The sequence below is a fragment of the Oncorhynchus kisutch genome, linkage group LG9, assembly GCF_002021735.2.
Source record: "Oncorhynchus kisutch isolate 150728-3 linkage group LG9, Okis_V2, whole genome shotgun sequence".
NCBI lineage: Eukaryota > Metazoa > Chordata > Actinopteri > Salmoniformes > Salmonidae > Oncorhynchus > Oncorhynchus kisutch.
This window is the reverse complement of record NC_034182.2, coordinates 10949829-10966807: the sequence shown is the minus strand read 5'-3', so window position 1 is coordinate 10966807 and position 16979 is coordinate 10949829. Positions and strand designations below refer to the sequence as shown.

The window sequence follows — 16979 nt, the reverse complement described above, 5'->3', positions numbered from 1 at the left end:
TTCCAGTGGGTCAGAAGTTTACATACACTAATTTGACTGTGCCTTTAAACAGCTTGGAAAATTCCAGAACATGGATTTAGAAGCTTCCGATAGGCTAATTGACATAATTTGAGTCATTTGGAGGTGTGGATGTATTCCAAGGCCTACCTTTAAACTCGGTACCTCTTTGCTTGACATCAGAAAATCAAAAGAAATCAGCCAGGACCTCAGGATAAAAATGGTAGACCTCCACAAGTCTGGTTCATCCTTGGGAGCAATTTCCAAATGCCTGAAGGTACCACGTTCATCTGTACAAACAATAGTACGCAAGTATTAACACCATTGGACCATACTGCTCAGGAAGGAGGCACGGTCTGGTTCCTAGAGATGAACATTGTCGTGGCAGAATCAGAATCCTTTAGGTAATATTTATAAATAAGATGTTTTATACATTTTTATAGTATGCTTATGTGGGAAAAATGACTGGGGCCCAGAGTGGGGTAAAAGGTTCTTTGTGTAATGTTCCTAAGATCTGTTATTCGTCATGTGAGTTTTGATGGGTGAGTCTTGGCTATAAATGATACTAAGGACTGTTTTGTAAGCACTCTCAGAGAATTCATTTATGGACACTGAATTGATATGAGAGTAACAGGGCTATGGTGAAGCTCATATAATTAAAGATGGACTTTATGATAACTCTGACTTGTGTGTGGTTTGCTCTCATGATTTGGTAATACAGGACATTTCCACGACAACATACTTTGGTGTGAAAAGTGCAAATCATCCCAGAACAACAGCAAAAGATCTTGTGAAGATACTGGAGGAAACAGGTACAAAAGTATCTATTTCCACAGAAATTTCTTCTGCTCGGATTAAACAAAAACAGAACTGTTTGGCCATAATGACCATAGTTATGTTTGGAGGAAAATGGGGGATGCTTGCAAACTGAAGAACACCATCCCAACCGTGAAGCACGGGGGTGGCAGCATCATGTTGTGGGGGTTCTTTGCTGCAGGAGGGACTGGTGCATTTCACAAAATAGATGGCATCATGAGAAAAATGGTTTAAAAATGATTTCACCAAAGTACAGGAGCATCTCTTTAAGTAAATATATTCCTATGGAAAGGTTCTACACATTTTATGGAGATGGAGACCTTCCACTATATACTCGACATGACCAAAAGTATGTGGACACCTGCTTGTCAAACATCTCATTCCAAATCATGGGTGTTATTATGGAGTAGGTCCCTCCCCTTTGCTGCTATAACAGCCTCTCTAATCTTCTGTGAAGGCTTTCCACTAGATGTTGGACCATTGCTGCGGGGACTTGCTTCCATTCAGCCACAAGAGCATTAGTGAGGTCGGGCACTGATGTTGGGTGATCATGCTTGGCTCACAGTCATTGTTCCAATATGTCCCAAAGGTGTTCAATGGGGTTGAGGTCAGGTTCTGTGCAGGCCAGTCAAGTTCTTCCACACAGATCTCGACAAAACATTTCTGCATAGACCTTGCTTTATGCTAAAAACAGGAAAGGTCCTTCCCCAAACTGTTGCCAGAAAGTTGGAAGACCAAAATTGTCTAGAATGTCATTGTATGCTGTAGTGTTAAGATTTCCCTTCACTGGAACTAAGGGGTCTAGCCCGAACGATGGAAAAACAGACCCAGACCATTATTCATCCTCCACCAAACTTTACAGTTGGCACTATGCATTTGTGCAGGTAGCTTTTTCCTGGCATCCGCCAAACCCAGTTTCGTTCATCGGACTGCCAAATGGTGAAGCATGATTCATCAGTCCAGAGAACACATTTCTATTGCTCCAGAGTCCAATGGCAGCAAGCTTTACACCACTCCAGCCGACGCTTGGCATTGCACAGGGTGATCTTAGGCTTGTGTGCGTCTGCTCGGCCATGGAAACCCATTTCATGAAGCTCCCGACGAACAGTTTTTGTGCTGGCGTTGCTTCCAGAGGCAGTTTGGAACTCGGTAGTGAGTGTTGCAACCGAGAACAGACGATCTTTACGCGCTTCAGCACTTGTCAGTCCCGTTCTGTGAGCTTGTGTGACTTACCACGTCGCAGCTGAGCCGTTGTTGCTCCTAGACGTTTCCATTTCACATTAACAGCACTTACAGTTCACGGGCAGCTCTAGCAGGGCAGAAATTTGAAGAACTGACTTGTTGGTAAGGTGGCATCCTATGAAGGTACCATGTTTAGCAAGATCGCGCCGACAGAGATGGTCGCCTCATTTCGAGTCCTTAGGAAACTATTCAGTATTTTTTTTATGTATTATTTCTTACATTTTTACCCGGGGAACTCTAAAGTTCCAGCCAGGAAGAACAATTGGATATAAGAGCGACGTCAACTTACCAACTTTACGACCAGGAATACGACTTTCCAGAAGCAGATCCTCTGTTTGGACTACCACCCAGGACAATGGATCTAATCCCAGAAGCCGACCCAAAACAACTGCACTGCAGAAGGGGCAGACGGAGCGTCCTCCTGGTCAGGCTCCGTAGACATGCACATCGCCCACCACTCCCGATTATACTATTCACCAATGTCCAGCCTCTTGAGAACAAGGTAGATGAAAATCAAGCAAGGGTTTCCTTCCAGAGAGACATCAGAGATTGTAACATTCTCTGTTTCACGGAAACATGGTTCTCTCGGGATATGTTGTCGGAATCGGTTCAGCCACCAAGCTTCTCCATACATCGCGCTGACAGAGATGATAACCTCTCTGGGAAGAGGAAGGGCGGGGGTGTATGCTTCATGATTTACGACTCATGGTGTAATCATAACAACATACAGGAACTCAAGTCCTTCTGCTCACCCGACCTAGAATTCCTTACAATCAAATGCCGGTCATATTACCTTCCAAGAGAATTCTCATTAGTTATCGTCACAGCTGTGTACATTCCCCCTCAAGCAGACACCACGACGGCCCTCAAGGAACTTCACTGGACTCTATGTAAACTGGAAACCATATGCATTTATTGTAGCTGGGGCTTTTAAGAAAGCAAATTTGAGGACAAGGCTACCTAAATTCTATTAGGATGGTGATTGCAGTACTCGCGGAGGGCATTTGCTCGATCACTGCTACTCTAACTTCCACGATGAATACAAAGCCCTCCCCGCCCTCCCCGCCCTCCCTTCGGCATATCCGATCACGACGCTATCTTGCTCCTACCGTCTCATAGGCAGAAACTCGAACAGGATGTACCAGTGACTAGAACCATTCAACGCTGGTCTGACCAATCGGAATCCACGATTCAAGATTGTTTTGATCACCTGAACTGGGATATGTTCCGGTCAACCTCAGAGAACAACATCGATCTATACGCTGACTCGGTGAGTGAGTTTATAAGGAAGTGCATTGGAGATGTTGTACCCACTGTGACTATTAAAACCTACCCTAACCAGAAATCGTGGATGGATGGCGACGTTCACACAAAACTGAAAGCACGAACCACCGAATTTAACCATGGAAAGAGGTCTTAGAATATGGCTGAATATAAACAGTGTAGCTATACCTCCGCAGGGCAATCAAATAAGCAAAATGCCAGTACAGGGACAAAGTGGAGTCGCAATTCAATGGCTCAGACACGAAATCACGGAATACAAAAAGAAAACCAGCCATGTCACAGACACCAATGTCATGCTTCCAGACAAACTTAACACCTTCTTTACCCGCTTTGAGGATAATACAGTGCCAACGGCGTGGCCCGCTAACAAGGACTGCATCCCCCCTTCTCCGTGGCCGACGTGAGTAAAACATTTAAACGTGTTAACCCTCGCAGGGCTGCTGGCCCAGACGGCTTCCCTAGCCGCGTCCTCAGAGCATGCGCAGACCAGCTGGCTGGTGTGTTTATGGACATATTCAATGGCTCCCTATCCCAGTCTGCTGTCCCCAAATGCTTCCAATTGAGATGGCCGCCATTGTTCCTGTACCCAAGAGGCAAAGATAACTGACCTAAATGACTACCTCCCCGTAGCACTCACTTCTGTCATCATGAAGTGCTTTGAGAGACTAGTCAAGGAATATCACCTCCATCTTACCGGCCACTCTAGACCCACTTCAGTTTGCATTCCACCCCAACAGGTCCACAGACAATGCAATCGTCATCAGACTGCACACTGCCCTATCCCATCTGGACAAGAGGAATACCTACGTAAGAATTCTGTTCATTGACTACAGCTCAAAATTCAACACCATAGTACCCTCCAAGCTCATCATCAAGCTGGAGGACCTGAGTCTCAACCCCGCCCTGTGCAATTGGGTCCTGGACTTTCTGATGGGCCGCCCTCATGGTGAAGGTAGGAAACAACATCTCCACTTCGCTGACCCTCAACACTGGAGCCCCACAAGGGTGCATGCTCAGCCCCCTCCTGTACTCCCTGTTCACCCATGACTGTGTGGCCATGCATGCCTCCAACTCAATCATCAAATTTCAGACAACAGTAGTAGGCTTGATGACCAACAAAAACAAGACAGCCTACAGGGAGGAGGTGAGGGCACTTGGAGTGTGGTGTCAGGAAAACAACCTCTCACTCAACATCAACAAAATAAAGTAGATGATTGTGGACTTCAGGAAAAAGCAGAGGGAGCACACCCCTATCCACATCAAAGGGACAGCAGTGGAGAATCACAGACAAACAGCGCCTCTTCAACCTCAGGAGGCTGAAGAAATTTGGCTTGTCACCCAAAACCCTGACAAACTTTTACAGATGCACAATCGAGAGGATCCTGTCGGGCTGTATCACAGCCTGGTATGGCAACTGTACTGCCCTCAACCGCAAGGCTCTCCAGAGGGTGGTGCGGTCTGCACAACGTATCACCGGGGGGCAAACTACCTGCCCTCCATGACACCTACATGACCCGATGTCACAGGAAGGCCAAAAAGATCGTCAAGGACATCAACCACCCAAGCCACTGCCTGTTCACATTGCTACCATGCATAAGGCGAGGTCAGTACAGGTGCATCAAAACTGGGAATATGAGAGACTAAAAACAGCTTCTATCTCAAGGCCATCAGACTGTTAAACAGCCATCACTAACTCAGAGAGGCTCCTGCCTACATGGAGACCCAATCACTGGCCACTTTAATAAATTGATCACTAGTTACGTTAAACAATGGCACTTTAAATAATGCCACTTTAATAATGTTTACATATCTTACATTACTCATATCATATGTACATACTGTATTTTATACCATGTATTGCACCATGCCTATGCCGCTCGGCCATTGTTCATCCATATATTTGTATGTACATATTCTCATTCACCCCTTTTAGATTTGTGTATCAGGTAGTTGTTGGGGAATTGTTAGATTACTTGTTAGATATTAATGCATTGTCAGAACTAGAAGCACAGACATTTCGCTACACTCTCATTAACATTTGCTAACCATGTGTGAACAATAACATTTCATTTGATTTGTTGAAAGTCACTGAGCTCTTCAGTAAGGCTATTCTACTGTCAATGTTTGTCTATGGAGATTGCTTGGCTGCGTCCTCGATTTGATACACCTGTCAGCAACGGGTGTGGCTGAAATAGCCGAATCCACCTATTTGAAGGGGTGTCCACATACTTTGTGTATCATGTAACAGGTTCAGTTCTCTCACACCTTTTCCCTGCGTCAGCTTAAAATGATGTTATATTTTTCTCCTGTTACGTCACAACCACGTTACATTTCTCCTACCTTGCCTAACTACATTTTGTAGTTGTGTGTGTTTGAGGGGTGTTTTTCTGGGGCATGGGAGAGTGTGGGGGGGGGGGGGGGGGGGGGGGTTGATTGAGTGCCAAGAGATTGAAGCTACAGACACAACCCACAAGCACTAGCAGTCAGATCACCACCACCCCTGACATCTGGGATGAGCTGAGAAACATGGTGCACAAGCAGGGAACCATCGTGGTGAAGATGAGGAACATGGAAGCCAGACTGGAGAGGAAGAATGCAGGTACAGTGCATTTGAAAAGTATTCAGACCCCTTGACTTTTTACACATTTTGTTATGTTACAACCTTTTCCCCCATCAATCTACAAACAATACCCCATAATGACACAGCAAAGAAGAAAAAAAATCCCTGTGTGTTTGTTGAATGTTTAACCTGTTAGGTATTTTAATGTCTACTTGCTAAATGTTTGTCTGCTAGTCTTTCATTGTAAATTGTAAAGTGTTATGTCTGTAGTGTATGTTTTGTTGTGTTTATGGACCACAGGAAGATGAACTGTTGTCATGAGGAACCAAATGAAGATACAGATCTGACTGGGGACAGACGTCAGTTTAATGTCTAGTTGTGATTTTCATTTGGTTAGGTTGTCAAGTAATGTGAATTTATCGTGAAATCAACCAAATAAATCACCATGTCATTGGATTTAGGTGAAGATTTGGTTGAAAAAAAGACTAAATTTCCTTACGTAGATAATTTTTTTCAAATAAACTCAGTTTTTCCACGTTAATTGAATGTCATCACATTTATTTGTTTGGTTGAAATGACCATGGAAAAAAACAATATTGATTCAAACAGTTTTTGCCCAGTGGGATATAGGCTATTGTATGTGTAGGCCTACAGATGTTAATTTGGTTCACTGCGGATGTTCATTTGGTTCGCTATGAGTTTGGTTCAATGGAGTATCAACAGTTTTTGAGCATTGTTTTTTTTCTCCATAATTCCAGCCATGGGGGATCAGACTAAGTGCCAGTGAAAAGGAGGTATAGGAGCTGAAGACCGAAAATTCAGGTAATGTGCATTCCGTATAAAATTGGAAGTTAATTTGGTTCATTATTATATCGGTTCGTGAAAGATCTGTGGCTCTATTTAATAGAAATGTAAAGATAATTTCAGATTGAGAACATTGCCTTTCAATCACCCTGTAGCGCTGAACTTCTGCGATACGGATTGAATTGAGCCCCAACGGCTTTTGAGAATTTCTGACCATAATTCCAGCCATGACTGCCATACTGACTGCCATACTGAATGCCGGTGAGGAGGAGCTGAAGAGAAAGAATGCAGGTTCAAGTCAGTTGGCCAACAACTGTTTCTCGTTTGTTTTTTTATAGGCAGTTTATTTTATGGGTATTTCTCATATTCGTTTTTAGTTTCCTTTCATATTATTTTAGCCCTGGAGGCCAGCGTGACAGGCAGTGAGTGGCAACACAGGTAATTAAACTATGTAAAAAACATTATACTTAAGGTAGGTTTAACAAATGTTAAGTTTACTAATGTGTCCTTTCCGGCAATCACAGCATTGGAGGCCAGACTGTCCATGAGAGGGAGGTGGAAGAGTTGGAGAGAGAGAAGGCAGGTATAACCGATACAGAAAAGGAGTTGTTTTCCAGTCAAAAGGGCTGCACTTGTTTGTAACCCGAGGAGGTTAGGTGGCTGTTGGTGAATGTTTAGCTTCTTAGCAGAATAATGTTGGCTTTCATGGGCTTTATTTATCTTTCAATAATAAGCGCCAATACTGACACCACACTTCTACAGCAAAGTCTTCACCAACATCAGCAAGGCCTGCAAACCAACTACATGTAGCCTACTAACCACACACTGAATCCAGCATTACCAACAGTTTCTCTAGCCCTGTTTATACCTGCTGTAAACATGCGTCCTGATCTTGTCTTTTTACTCTTTTAAGATTTGATCACAGTCACATCACAATGCGCCTTTCAATCGTCTACACCTGCTTAAAAATGTGGGCACAATCAGAACGTGTACAACATCAGTACAAAGGCCGCATGTTAGAACCAGGTGTAAACAGGGCTTCTGAGAGACGGACAATGCTAATCCCTCCCTCTCCTCTGATGCAGGTATCTTCACACAGCCAGTGAGAGGGAGTCTAGTACATCAGATTCACTGCAATGGATTACCTCACATCGCCGTTCATCTTTACCACAATGACAAAAGTGTTCTGGTAAATGACCAATACGGTACACATGGAGATCTTCGGTACTTGTCTAATGCATTCTCTAGAGCTGGAGGAGGGGGATGCGATCTACATGCGTCTCCCCTCAGGCTGGGGGCTCTTTTATCATTTTGATAACTACAACACCTTCAGTGGCTTGCTGCTCTTCCCTATGTGAAGGGAGCACCGTAAATAATGTCATGATTTCTGATGTGAACAGTTCTGATGAATCGATAAGGAGCATCACAAAAAAAAAGCCAGAATTTTTTTTTGTTTACATTTTTTTCAACATTCTTTGTAATTTAGGGTTAAATGCCTTGCTCACGGGCACATCAACAGATTTTTCACCTATTCGGCTCTGGGCTTCAAAACAGCAACCATTCGGTTACTGTCCCAATGCTCATAACCACTAGGCTACTTGTCATTCACAGTTTACCATCATTGGCGTAAAGTGTCTCCATCACAGGAGGTTGGTGGAACCTTAACTGGGGAGGACAAGCTCGTGGTAATGGTTGGAGCAGAATCAATGGAATGGTATCAAATACATTTGTTTCCATGTGTTTGATACCATTCCATTATCTCCGTTCCAGTCGTTATTATGAGCCGTCCTCCCCTCAGCAGCCTCCACTGGTCCATTACTGTACATCTGCTTTTCTTTGTATTTCTGACAGTCAGAATTTCAGAGGCGAAAACCAAAAAAACAGTTTTAAACCTCAACAGAAATGAACACAGTATTTATTTTTACCATCCCCTTCGTATGTTTGACATCGAGAGCTGCGGCAACACTTTGTTTTGAACCCACAACCTCGAAGCTTTGAGGTAGAGATTGAACCACCACCATCATCATTGTTTACCCTTCCCTTTGTATGTTTGACAGCGAGAGTTGCGGAAACGTACACAATGGCAGAATAGATGAGGTTCGAAGCTAGAACCTCTTGGTCTACAAGGCAGTAATTGAACCACTGCACCACCATCTCCATCACATTTTATACCACACTCTTTGTATGTTTGACATCGAGAGTTGCTGAAACGTACACAACAGTATAAGAAATGAAGTTTGAACCTACGACCTCTTGGTCTGAAGGATAGGATATAACCATTGAGCCAACAGCTCATTCACATTTTTCACTCTTCGTATATTTGACAGAGAATTGAGGAAACACCACAAGTACATTTTTAAAGTCATATAAAGTTGTTACAATTCTATGTTGGACATCATAAGAAAGTGTGCTGGTGAGTCCTGACCCCTCTTTCACCGGAAACCAAATCCACATGTGAACTAGTATTGTGTACTTAAGGGCTCGATTCAGTCCGTATCACGGAAGCTGCGTGACTGAAATGTGAAGGTCATTTCCGAATGAGTTGACATATGCAGTGTTTACCGGGAATGCAGTCTCCGTGAACGTGTAAAACATGGCCTTTAAATGTATATCGCACTGTAGCGTGGACCTTCAGCGCTACGGATTGAATCGGGCCCTTAGTATCAGGTCTGTAGTATCATGATTATGGATGGTGTTGGTGGCCATTTCTATACAATGCTGACCACAGTGGTTTTGGGCTTAGCAGTGACTTAATGGGATCCTTTTATAATAAAACACATTCTACAGATCCCTTTCTATTTAAAGACAAAAGTTTGGTGATTTATGCTCTCAAAAACATAAATAAATAGATGTCATATTAAGAGAAGTGACAAATCCTCCCTCAGTTTGAGGACATTACCACAGAGTTTAGATTTGACTCCCCATTTGAAAACATAAGGAAACCGTAAGCATGACTTTCTTGGTAAGTTCTGCTCATAGGCACCGAATCTCCAGAGATCCAGGATGTTTCTGGTTGGCTCCACTCCTCCAGAAAAAGAGGGTTGGGGATAGACGTGAATGACATTCCTCTGTACTGTACATTTTATTGACAGGCAGGAAGGCGATGGTTAACAGTCCAGATTGAGCACCCATGAATGTCATAGGACAGTACCAAGAACTTTTCTTGTTCTGTGGCTCTCTCCATTCATTTGCTTTTTTGGGCCTGAGGGTCTCCCTTATTCATAAAGCATCTGAGTAGGAATGCTAATCTAGGATCAGGTCCCCCCTGTCCATGTAAGTCTTATTCAATGAGCTCTAAAAGGCTAAACGGATCTGAGATCAGCACTACTGAGACGCTTTATGAATACAGGCCTTTGTCTCAGCCTTGCCAACATATTCTGACCTCTCAGTCCAGACTCCAGACTGTCTGCATTGAGTCTGTGTGTCTGAGTGTGCAGGATCCTGTAGGTCAGTCAGTGTGCCACCCAGGCCTCAGCTGCAGCAAGGGTGCTCGGTGACCAGGAGGCTGTCATAGCCGTATGTCTCCAGCAGGTGGAGCAGGAAGAGCCTGTCTCCGTGAGGGTCTAGCCCCATGGCCCTCACACTCTCCTGGGTTAGGATGGGCTCAGGTCTCCCTGCCACCTCACTGAGCGTCTGGAAGATACGGTTATTCTGCTCCAGGAAAAACCTACAACGGTAGAGAAGAAATGAGAAGTACTTATTTTTTTAAACAATGTTTTCATGGACATTTTATTTGGTTTGTATATAGAAATAAACTGCTTAAGTGTAAAAAAATAAAATAATAATTTTGAAGGCTTCTTTATAAACACCAGTTGTAGACTGGATCCTGGTGTAATATACTGACAGAATGAAGTGGTCCTCTTCACTGGACACACAGTCTCCATTCTCCTCCTGAGAATATAACAGCATCTGCCTGGAAACACCATGTTGTCATTATTATCATCACCTCTGTATCGACTACAAGAAGATAACATGAACAACATTCTCCCCCTCAGGTTGTTTTGCAGACTGTACTGTACCTCTGTTCAGTGAGTTTGCGGTACTTCTCTCTGTCTGCAGCGCTGAGCCGCAGTAAAGGCTTCAGACTCTCTCTGGTCGTCCTCACATTCTGGTTATCCACATAGACGTCGTACAGGTCCCGCTTCTCCTCAAAGATCTTCTCTGTGGTGCCTACGCACACGCGCACACACACACACACACACACACACACACACACACACACACAAGCCCGTCAGTTTTATTGGAATAGTCTGAAGTGTATTCCGCTCTGTCTCTCACAGATGTGAAAGAAATAGACTGGTTGTAGAAGTGATAGCAAAACCCTACAATGCCTCCACCATATTGCTTTCACCCATCTTCAGTTTTCAGATCAGTGCAGATGAATGGAAGGGGAAGTTAAAGACTATGAAGATGCCCTATTCCCTAACTCCAGACACTCACACGCTACGTAGGACAGTTCCGTATCCAGGGTATCAATGTCTGCCACGTTGACATAGAAGAAGGGGCGGAACTCTGGCACGGCCACGCCCACCCCCGGGATGGACACGTTGGCCAGGCAACAGCAGCAGTACACTAGGGAGGACAGGAAATAGAGAAAGTTAATGAAAATGTGTATAAAAGTGTATGTTTAAGAGTACATAGGTGAGTAGCATTGTGTTCTTTTCAGCATGAAGAAAACAAACGCAACTGAGAAGTTACTGTGTATGTCTGTTTCTGTGCTTGCATCCGTGTGTGTGTGTGTGTGTGTCTGTCTGTGCGTGTGCATGTGTTAGTGCACCCCCTCACCTCTGTAACAGACCACGCCCACAGGTGGAGGAGAGAAGATGAGGATACGTCTCCTCAGCAGAGCTAACTTCCACAGGACCATGATCTGCTCCCCAAAGAACTGGATGAACTGAGACATGCACCCAGCTGGGTGGGTGATCTGGAGGGAGGAGAGCTACTGTCATCATCATCACCATCAATACTAGCAGCACAAAAACACAAACACAGAATCCCGTCACCTGAAATACCATTTCATATTTGCGTAATAGTAAACCTCAACCTCTCACCTTCATCTCAGGGTGCATACAGTGGTTGAGTGCTGCTCCCCAGGCACTGCCAGGACATGCAGTAACCACACTCTCCCCATCAGGGGGCAGCACTGATCTCTTATCCTCAAAGAACGCCTCCAGAGGAGAGTACTGGCCAGGAGTTTTCAACTGGAGCCTGGATCAGAAACAGAAACACACACACACACACACAAATTGAAAGTAATACAGGCAATGTAAGCAGAATGCATGCAGGGAATTATATTCGAGCAAGGACCTGAGATGGACTAGGAAAAGACAGGCAGAAAGAAAGAATGAGACTGGGATTCACATCAGAGGGCTCTAATATGACCTCTGCAGGGTTAATCCCAATATATGGTCCATTTAACCCAAGATTAAGCAGTGGTAATCCAAGATTTGGGTTCATTTGTAGCTATCTAATGTAAAGCCATTGTGTATCTGTCTAGGAATGGGTCTGTTTATGTGTCTGGGGGAAGATTACCATAGTGGGGTCTCTCCTTGTCACGCTATAATAACAGAGTAGGTAGAAGTTGTTCCTCAACACTGATACAGGAACAGTTGTTTCATCCACCCTAATGATACATTTTTGGGAGTAGGGTAATCTGATCCTAGATCTGTTGTTAGGTGCAACTTCTACTTCGAGCTATGCTAACATCGTCAGCATTCTCTCTTCAACTCTACTAAGGGTTGACATCTAAATTGCAATCTGTGTGTATAACATTGACGACTGAAAATTTGAGTTATGCATGCAGAGTAGGCCTCATGTTAGGATTCATCCTGGACTATCAATGCAACAGTAGTGTCCTTGAAATAACAGATGAGCATGCAACTCACACTAAAAATGATGGGCTAAAAACAACCCAATCTTGGTTATTTGGTAAGCCAGAGCTGGTTAAATAATGGACAGAACATATGTTGGGTTATTTTGACCCAGCCAGTTGGGTTACATGAATAGACCATAGATTTGGGACTACCCAAATATGGGTTAAATTAACCATCAATTAGTTATTTTTACTCTATGCTGGGTTGACCTAGCAGCTGGGTCTTTTTTAATATAATCCTATGGTTAGTTTCAGGAGGCGTATTAGGGGCGTGGCTTTCAGATACCTCTTATTGGCCACCCATGAGAGTAAATGTCATTCCTGTTCATCATCATTAAAGATGCACTGTGCAGAAATCGCTCTGCCATTTTCTGGTTGCTAAAATTCGAATAGTTCGCTTAATTTCCGTTTCTGTGACAAAACAAGCAAGTATAGTGGAGAGAATCATTGTACCATCTAAACCAGGGTTTCCAACACTCGGTCCTGGGCCCCCCCCCAGGGTGCACATTTTGTTTTCTGCCCTAGCACTATACAGCTGATTCAAATAATCATGAGTTGGTATAAAAAGGTATACCACCTTATTGGATCCCATAGGCTTTTAGGGAACTCATACACTTCTGTAAGCAGCGAAAAAATGCCAATGTTTAACCATAACGTGATAACTATGCAACAGAAGAGATGAATAAGAATTGCATTTACACTGGTGGGTGGCTAAAAAGAGGAAGTGAGAGGAAGAGCAAAAAAGAGAAAGGACTATCTGGAAACCACAGTATGTCTGTGTCCAAAATGACACCCTATTACCTATTAGTACAATACTTTTGACCAGGGGGTGCCAGCACAACTTTTGACTCTGGTCAAATGTAGTGCACTATATAGGGAATAGGGTGCCAATTTCAGACTCACCTATCTTGTTGAGCAGGATATGTGACAGATTGCAGTGTGACACCCCTCTCACACACCATTTTTAATGCAGGAGATAATTATAAATACCAGGGAGATGACTGTGACTTGAGGAGAGAGAGAGAGAGAGAGAGAGAGAGAGAGAGAGAGAGAGAGAGAGAAACATGAGAGAGGATACAGAGAGTGACAGAAAGTGAGAGAGAGGTAAAGAGAGAATGGGGATATAGAGTACAAGAAACAGAAAGAGAGATCCAGAGAAAGACTGTGAGAGGGGGAGAGAGGGCAGAGGGGGAGTGAAAGAGAGATCCAGAGAAAGACTGTGAGAGGGGGAGAGAGGGCAGAGGGGGAGTGAAAGAGAGATCCAGAGAAAGACTGGGAGAGGGGGAGAGAGGGCAGAGGGGGAGTGAAAGAGAGATCCAGAGAAAGACTGGGAGAGGGGGAGAGAGGGCAGAGGGGGAGTGAAAGAGAGATCCAGAGAAAGACTGGGAGAGGGGGAGAGAGGGCAGAGGGGGAGTGAAAGAGAGATCCAGAGAAAGACTGGGAGAGGGGGAGAGAGGGCAGAGGGGGAGTGAAAGAGAGATCCAGAGAAAGACTGGGAGAGGGGGAGAGAGGGCAGAGGGGGAGTGAAAGAGAGATCCAGAGAAAGACTGTGAGGGGGAGAGAGGGCAGAGGGGGAGTGAAAGAGAGATCCAGAGAAAGACTGGGAGAGGGGGAGAGAGGGCAGAGGGGGAGTGAAAGAGAGATCCAGAGAAAGACTGGGAGAGGGGGAGAGAGGGCAGAGGGGGAGTGAAAGAGAGATCCAGAGAAAGACTGGGAGAGGGGGAGAGAGGGCAGAGGGGGAGTGAAAGAGAGATCCAGAGAAAGACTGGGAGAGGGGGAGAGAGGGCAGAGGGGGAGTGTAAGAGAGATCCAGAGAAAGACTGGGAGAGGGGGAGAGAGGGCAGAGGGGGAGTGAAAGAGAGAGAGAGATCCAGTGACAGAAAAAAGAGAGAGTGAGGGAAAACTGCGACCAAAAAGAGAGAAAGACAAAGACAGAGAGCAAAAAACAGAGAATTTATATTATCGATAGATAACTTAAACCAGATCTACCTGACTTGGTGTTCCAGGAAGCTCATGTATCGGTACAGCAGGGTGTAAGATGTTGACAGGATACCCACAGACTTCATTCTTGCCCCCCTCTCCACCACACTATCCACCGCCATGTTGGCAAAGCACGCCAGGCCAAAGTACCCACCCTTACGGAAGTATCTGTGGAGGCCAGAGAAAGAACCATGAGTCAAGCCAAGGGACCATACTGCCCTGCCAGTTGGCCGATTTGTCTGCTGACGATCAGTTCTAAGGTTTTGCTGTCCTGTCAAGGAGGCACAGGGGGTGCATCTAAATGTTTAGTCTAAAAGATCTTCCTCGCCTTCACTTGTATGCTTTCCTTCATCAGCTTTGCTACTAAATAACAGGGCAGAAGGCTGATGCCTGGTAGCGTTCCCCCATTTCAAATGAGTTTAAATGAAGGAGGCGAGGACAGGAAGCCTATTAATTAGACTACTGAGATGCAGGATAGGATACAAAAAAAGGGTGCCACTTTATACTATTGATGGGTTTAAAAAAATAAAGGATTCAAGTTTATATGATTGAGATGCAGCCGGCTGTACCTACATGAAGTCGCTGGAGACTCTGTGGGAGCCGCTGGCCATAGCCTTGAACTCTACTCCCTCCAGGTTCATGTCCTCTGGCAGACACCACTCTAACATGTTACCTAAACAGTAAACACACACACACATAAACGGGAGTGAAATTAGGCAATACTGTAGGTATGGTTACCACAATTGTCCTAAAATGTGAACGTTTTCACAAATGTGCAAATCTGCATGTAGATCAACCAACCAACCATAGGCCTCAAACTATTTGGTCTGTGAGAGCCAGAAATCTTGCTTGTTTGTAGGTGACCAAATACTTATTTTCCACCATAATTTGCAAAATAAATTCATTAAAAATCCTACAATGTGATTTTCTGGATTTTTTTTCTCATTTTGTCTGTCATAGTTGAAGTGTACCTATGATGAAAATTACAGGCCTCTCTCATCTTTTTAAGTGGGAGAACTTGCACAATTGGTGGCTGACTAAATACTTTTTTGCCCCACTGTATCTAGCCTGCTATGGCTTATACCTCTCGGATATTCCGAGGTGAGTGACAGGGGTTGCCTTTAGGGTGTGGTCATAGAGAATTCACACATCCCCTGTGACTTTGGGGTTCCTGAGTAAGAATATAGAGGTCTTTGTGTTGAAGAGCATCCTCAAGGCGTAGGCGAATACCACATATGACCAGTGGTCCCCAATGGTTGGGGACATCAATTATCTGGCCTAGTTCAAGTGAATCCATCCCAAGCTCTCTGATGCAATTTCTGCAAATAATAACCAGTAGTAGGCCTATAATGAACAATAAAATAATTATTATATGCATGGATGCTATAGGCCTATAGATGTTACAAATTGATGGGTGTGACCATGCAGCTGCTTCTCTAGGCAGCAGCACAGCACGAAAAAAGATCCGAGGTCCTCGACTCGACTCACCTGATCTTGTATCAAATGTAACCACAAACACGGCCACGATCGGATCCTTTTCTTCCCATTTCACCATGATGTCGTGCGGCACCTCTCCTTGTCCTGAGGCCGGGGTATGGTCGTCCTTGTCGGGACACTGAGCATCCCATTCCGCAGGGGTGGGGATCGTGCTCCTGGATGAGAGGGATGTGTCTATGCTAGAGACTACTGATGTTAAAAACTCAGGACCCCCCGGACTGGTGCTCCACCCTATCCCCGGCGCAGTGCATCCCGACGCCCGACTATTGGCGGGGCTCGGCCCCTTGACGTCCTTCTCCTGTACTGGTGTGGGAACAGGCTTCTCCGCCGGAGGAACCTCCTCCCAGTCCAGTAGCGGTGCCCGGTCGGACTTCTCCACCATTGTGGCTCAGCTATCGACGACCCTGGACTTGAGTCTGTAACGAAGGGATGCAGGAGAACAGAATCGTGTACAGACACGGAGCGGAGAGCCCATTCGTAATGCATTAGCTAAGCGTCGGTTGAAATAAATCCATACTCACAATTGCAAATGTTAAATTGATTGATTCTGTTGAAATACAAGCTATCTAATTTGTGTATCATAGCCTGGTCCTTTTGCATAGGGGCATCATCCAATGATGTACATCCACTTAGGTATAATACGAGTGTACATAAATTATTCTTCCGTTCTTTTGGAGTGTGTTCAAAATTCCACAGTATTTTACGTGCTATTTGCAGCTCTTTCTACAGAAAAAACTATTTGAAACGTTGGCTTCTTGAATATAGCTCATTGTAAGTCTCTAGTTCCGAATCAACGCACATCCAATATTGTATTTTTATATCGGAACTCACAACTAAATACTAAGGGGACAATGTTCTATAAAACATATAATATTTCTCGTTTCATGCAATTGTGTTTTAACTATTTAGCGTTTCAAAATATTTGTC

The 16979-nt window shown here is 44.5% G+C and overlaps 1 protein-coding gene across 1 annotated transcript; it reads right to left on the bottom strand.

Annotated features, from left to right (window-relative positions):
- Positions 1–8602: 8602 nt before the first annotated feature.
- LOC109896739 (DENN domain-containing protein 11-like) lies at positions 8603–16978 on the bottom strand. Its single transcript, XM_020491057.2, has 10 exons — positions 16574–16978; positions 16044–16468; positions 15129–15228; positions 14565–14723; positions 11755–11911; positions 11489–11627; positions 11144–11275; positions 10723–10873; positions 10548–10616; positions 8603–10370 (listed from the first exon to the last, which is right to left on the bottom strand). Exons 2-10 carry the CDS (start codon positions 16432–16434, stop codon positions 10175–10177), a joined length of 1494 nt encoding a protein of 497 aa, XP_020346646.1. The 5' UTR covers positions 16435–16468; positions 16574–16978; the 3' UTR covers positions 8603–10174.
- Position 16979: the final 1 nt, after the last annotated feature.

Coding starts and splice junctions, on each gene's coding strand:
- LOC109896739 (XM_020491057.2), bottom strand. CDS start 16,434: ATGGTGGAGAAGTCCGACCGGGCACCGCTACTGGACTGGGAGGAGGTT. Junction 11,628..11,754: donor GTATGCACCCTGAGATGAAG/GTGAGAGGTTGA, acceptor TCCTCCCTCCAG/ATCACCCACCCAGCTGGGTG. Junction 10,874..11,143: donor GGAACTGTCCTACGTAGCGT/GTGAGTGTCTGG, acceptor GCGTGTGCGTAG/GCACCACAGAGAAGATCTTT.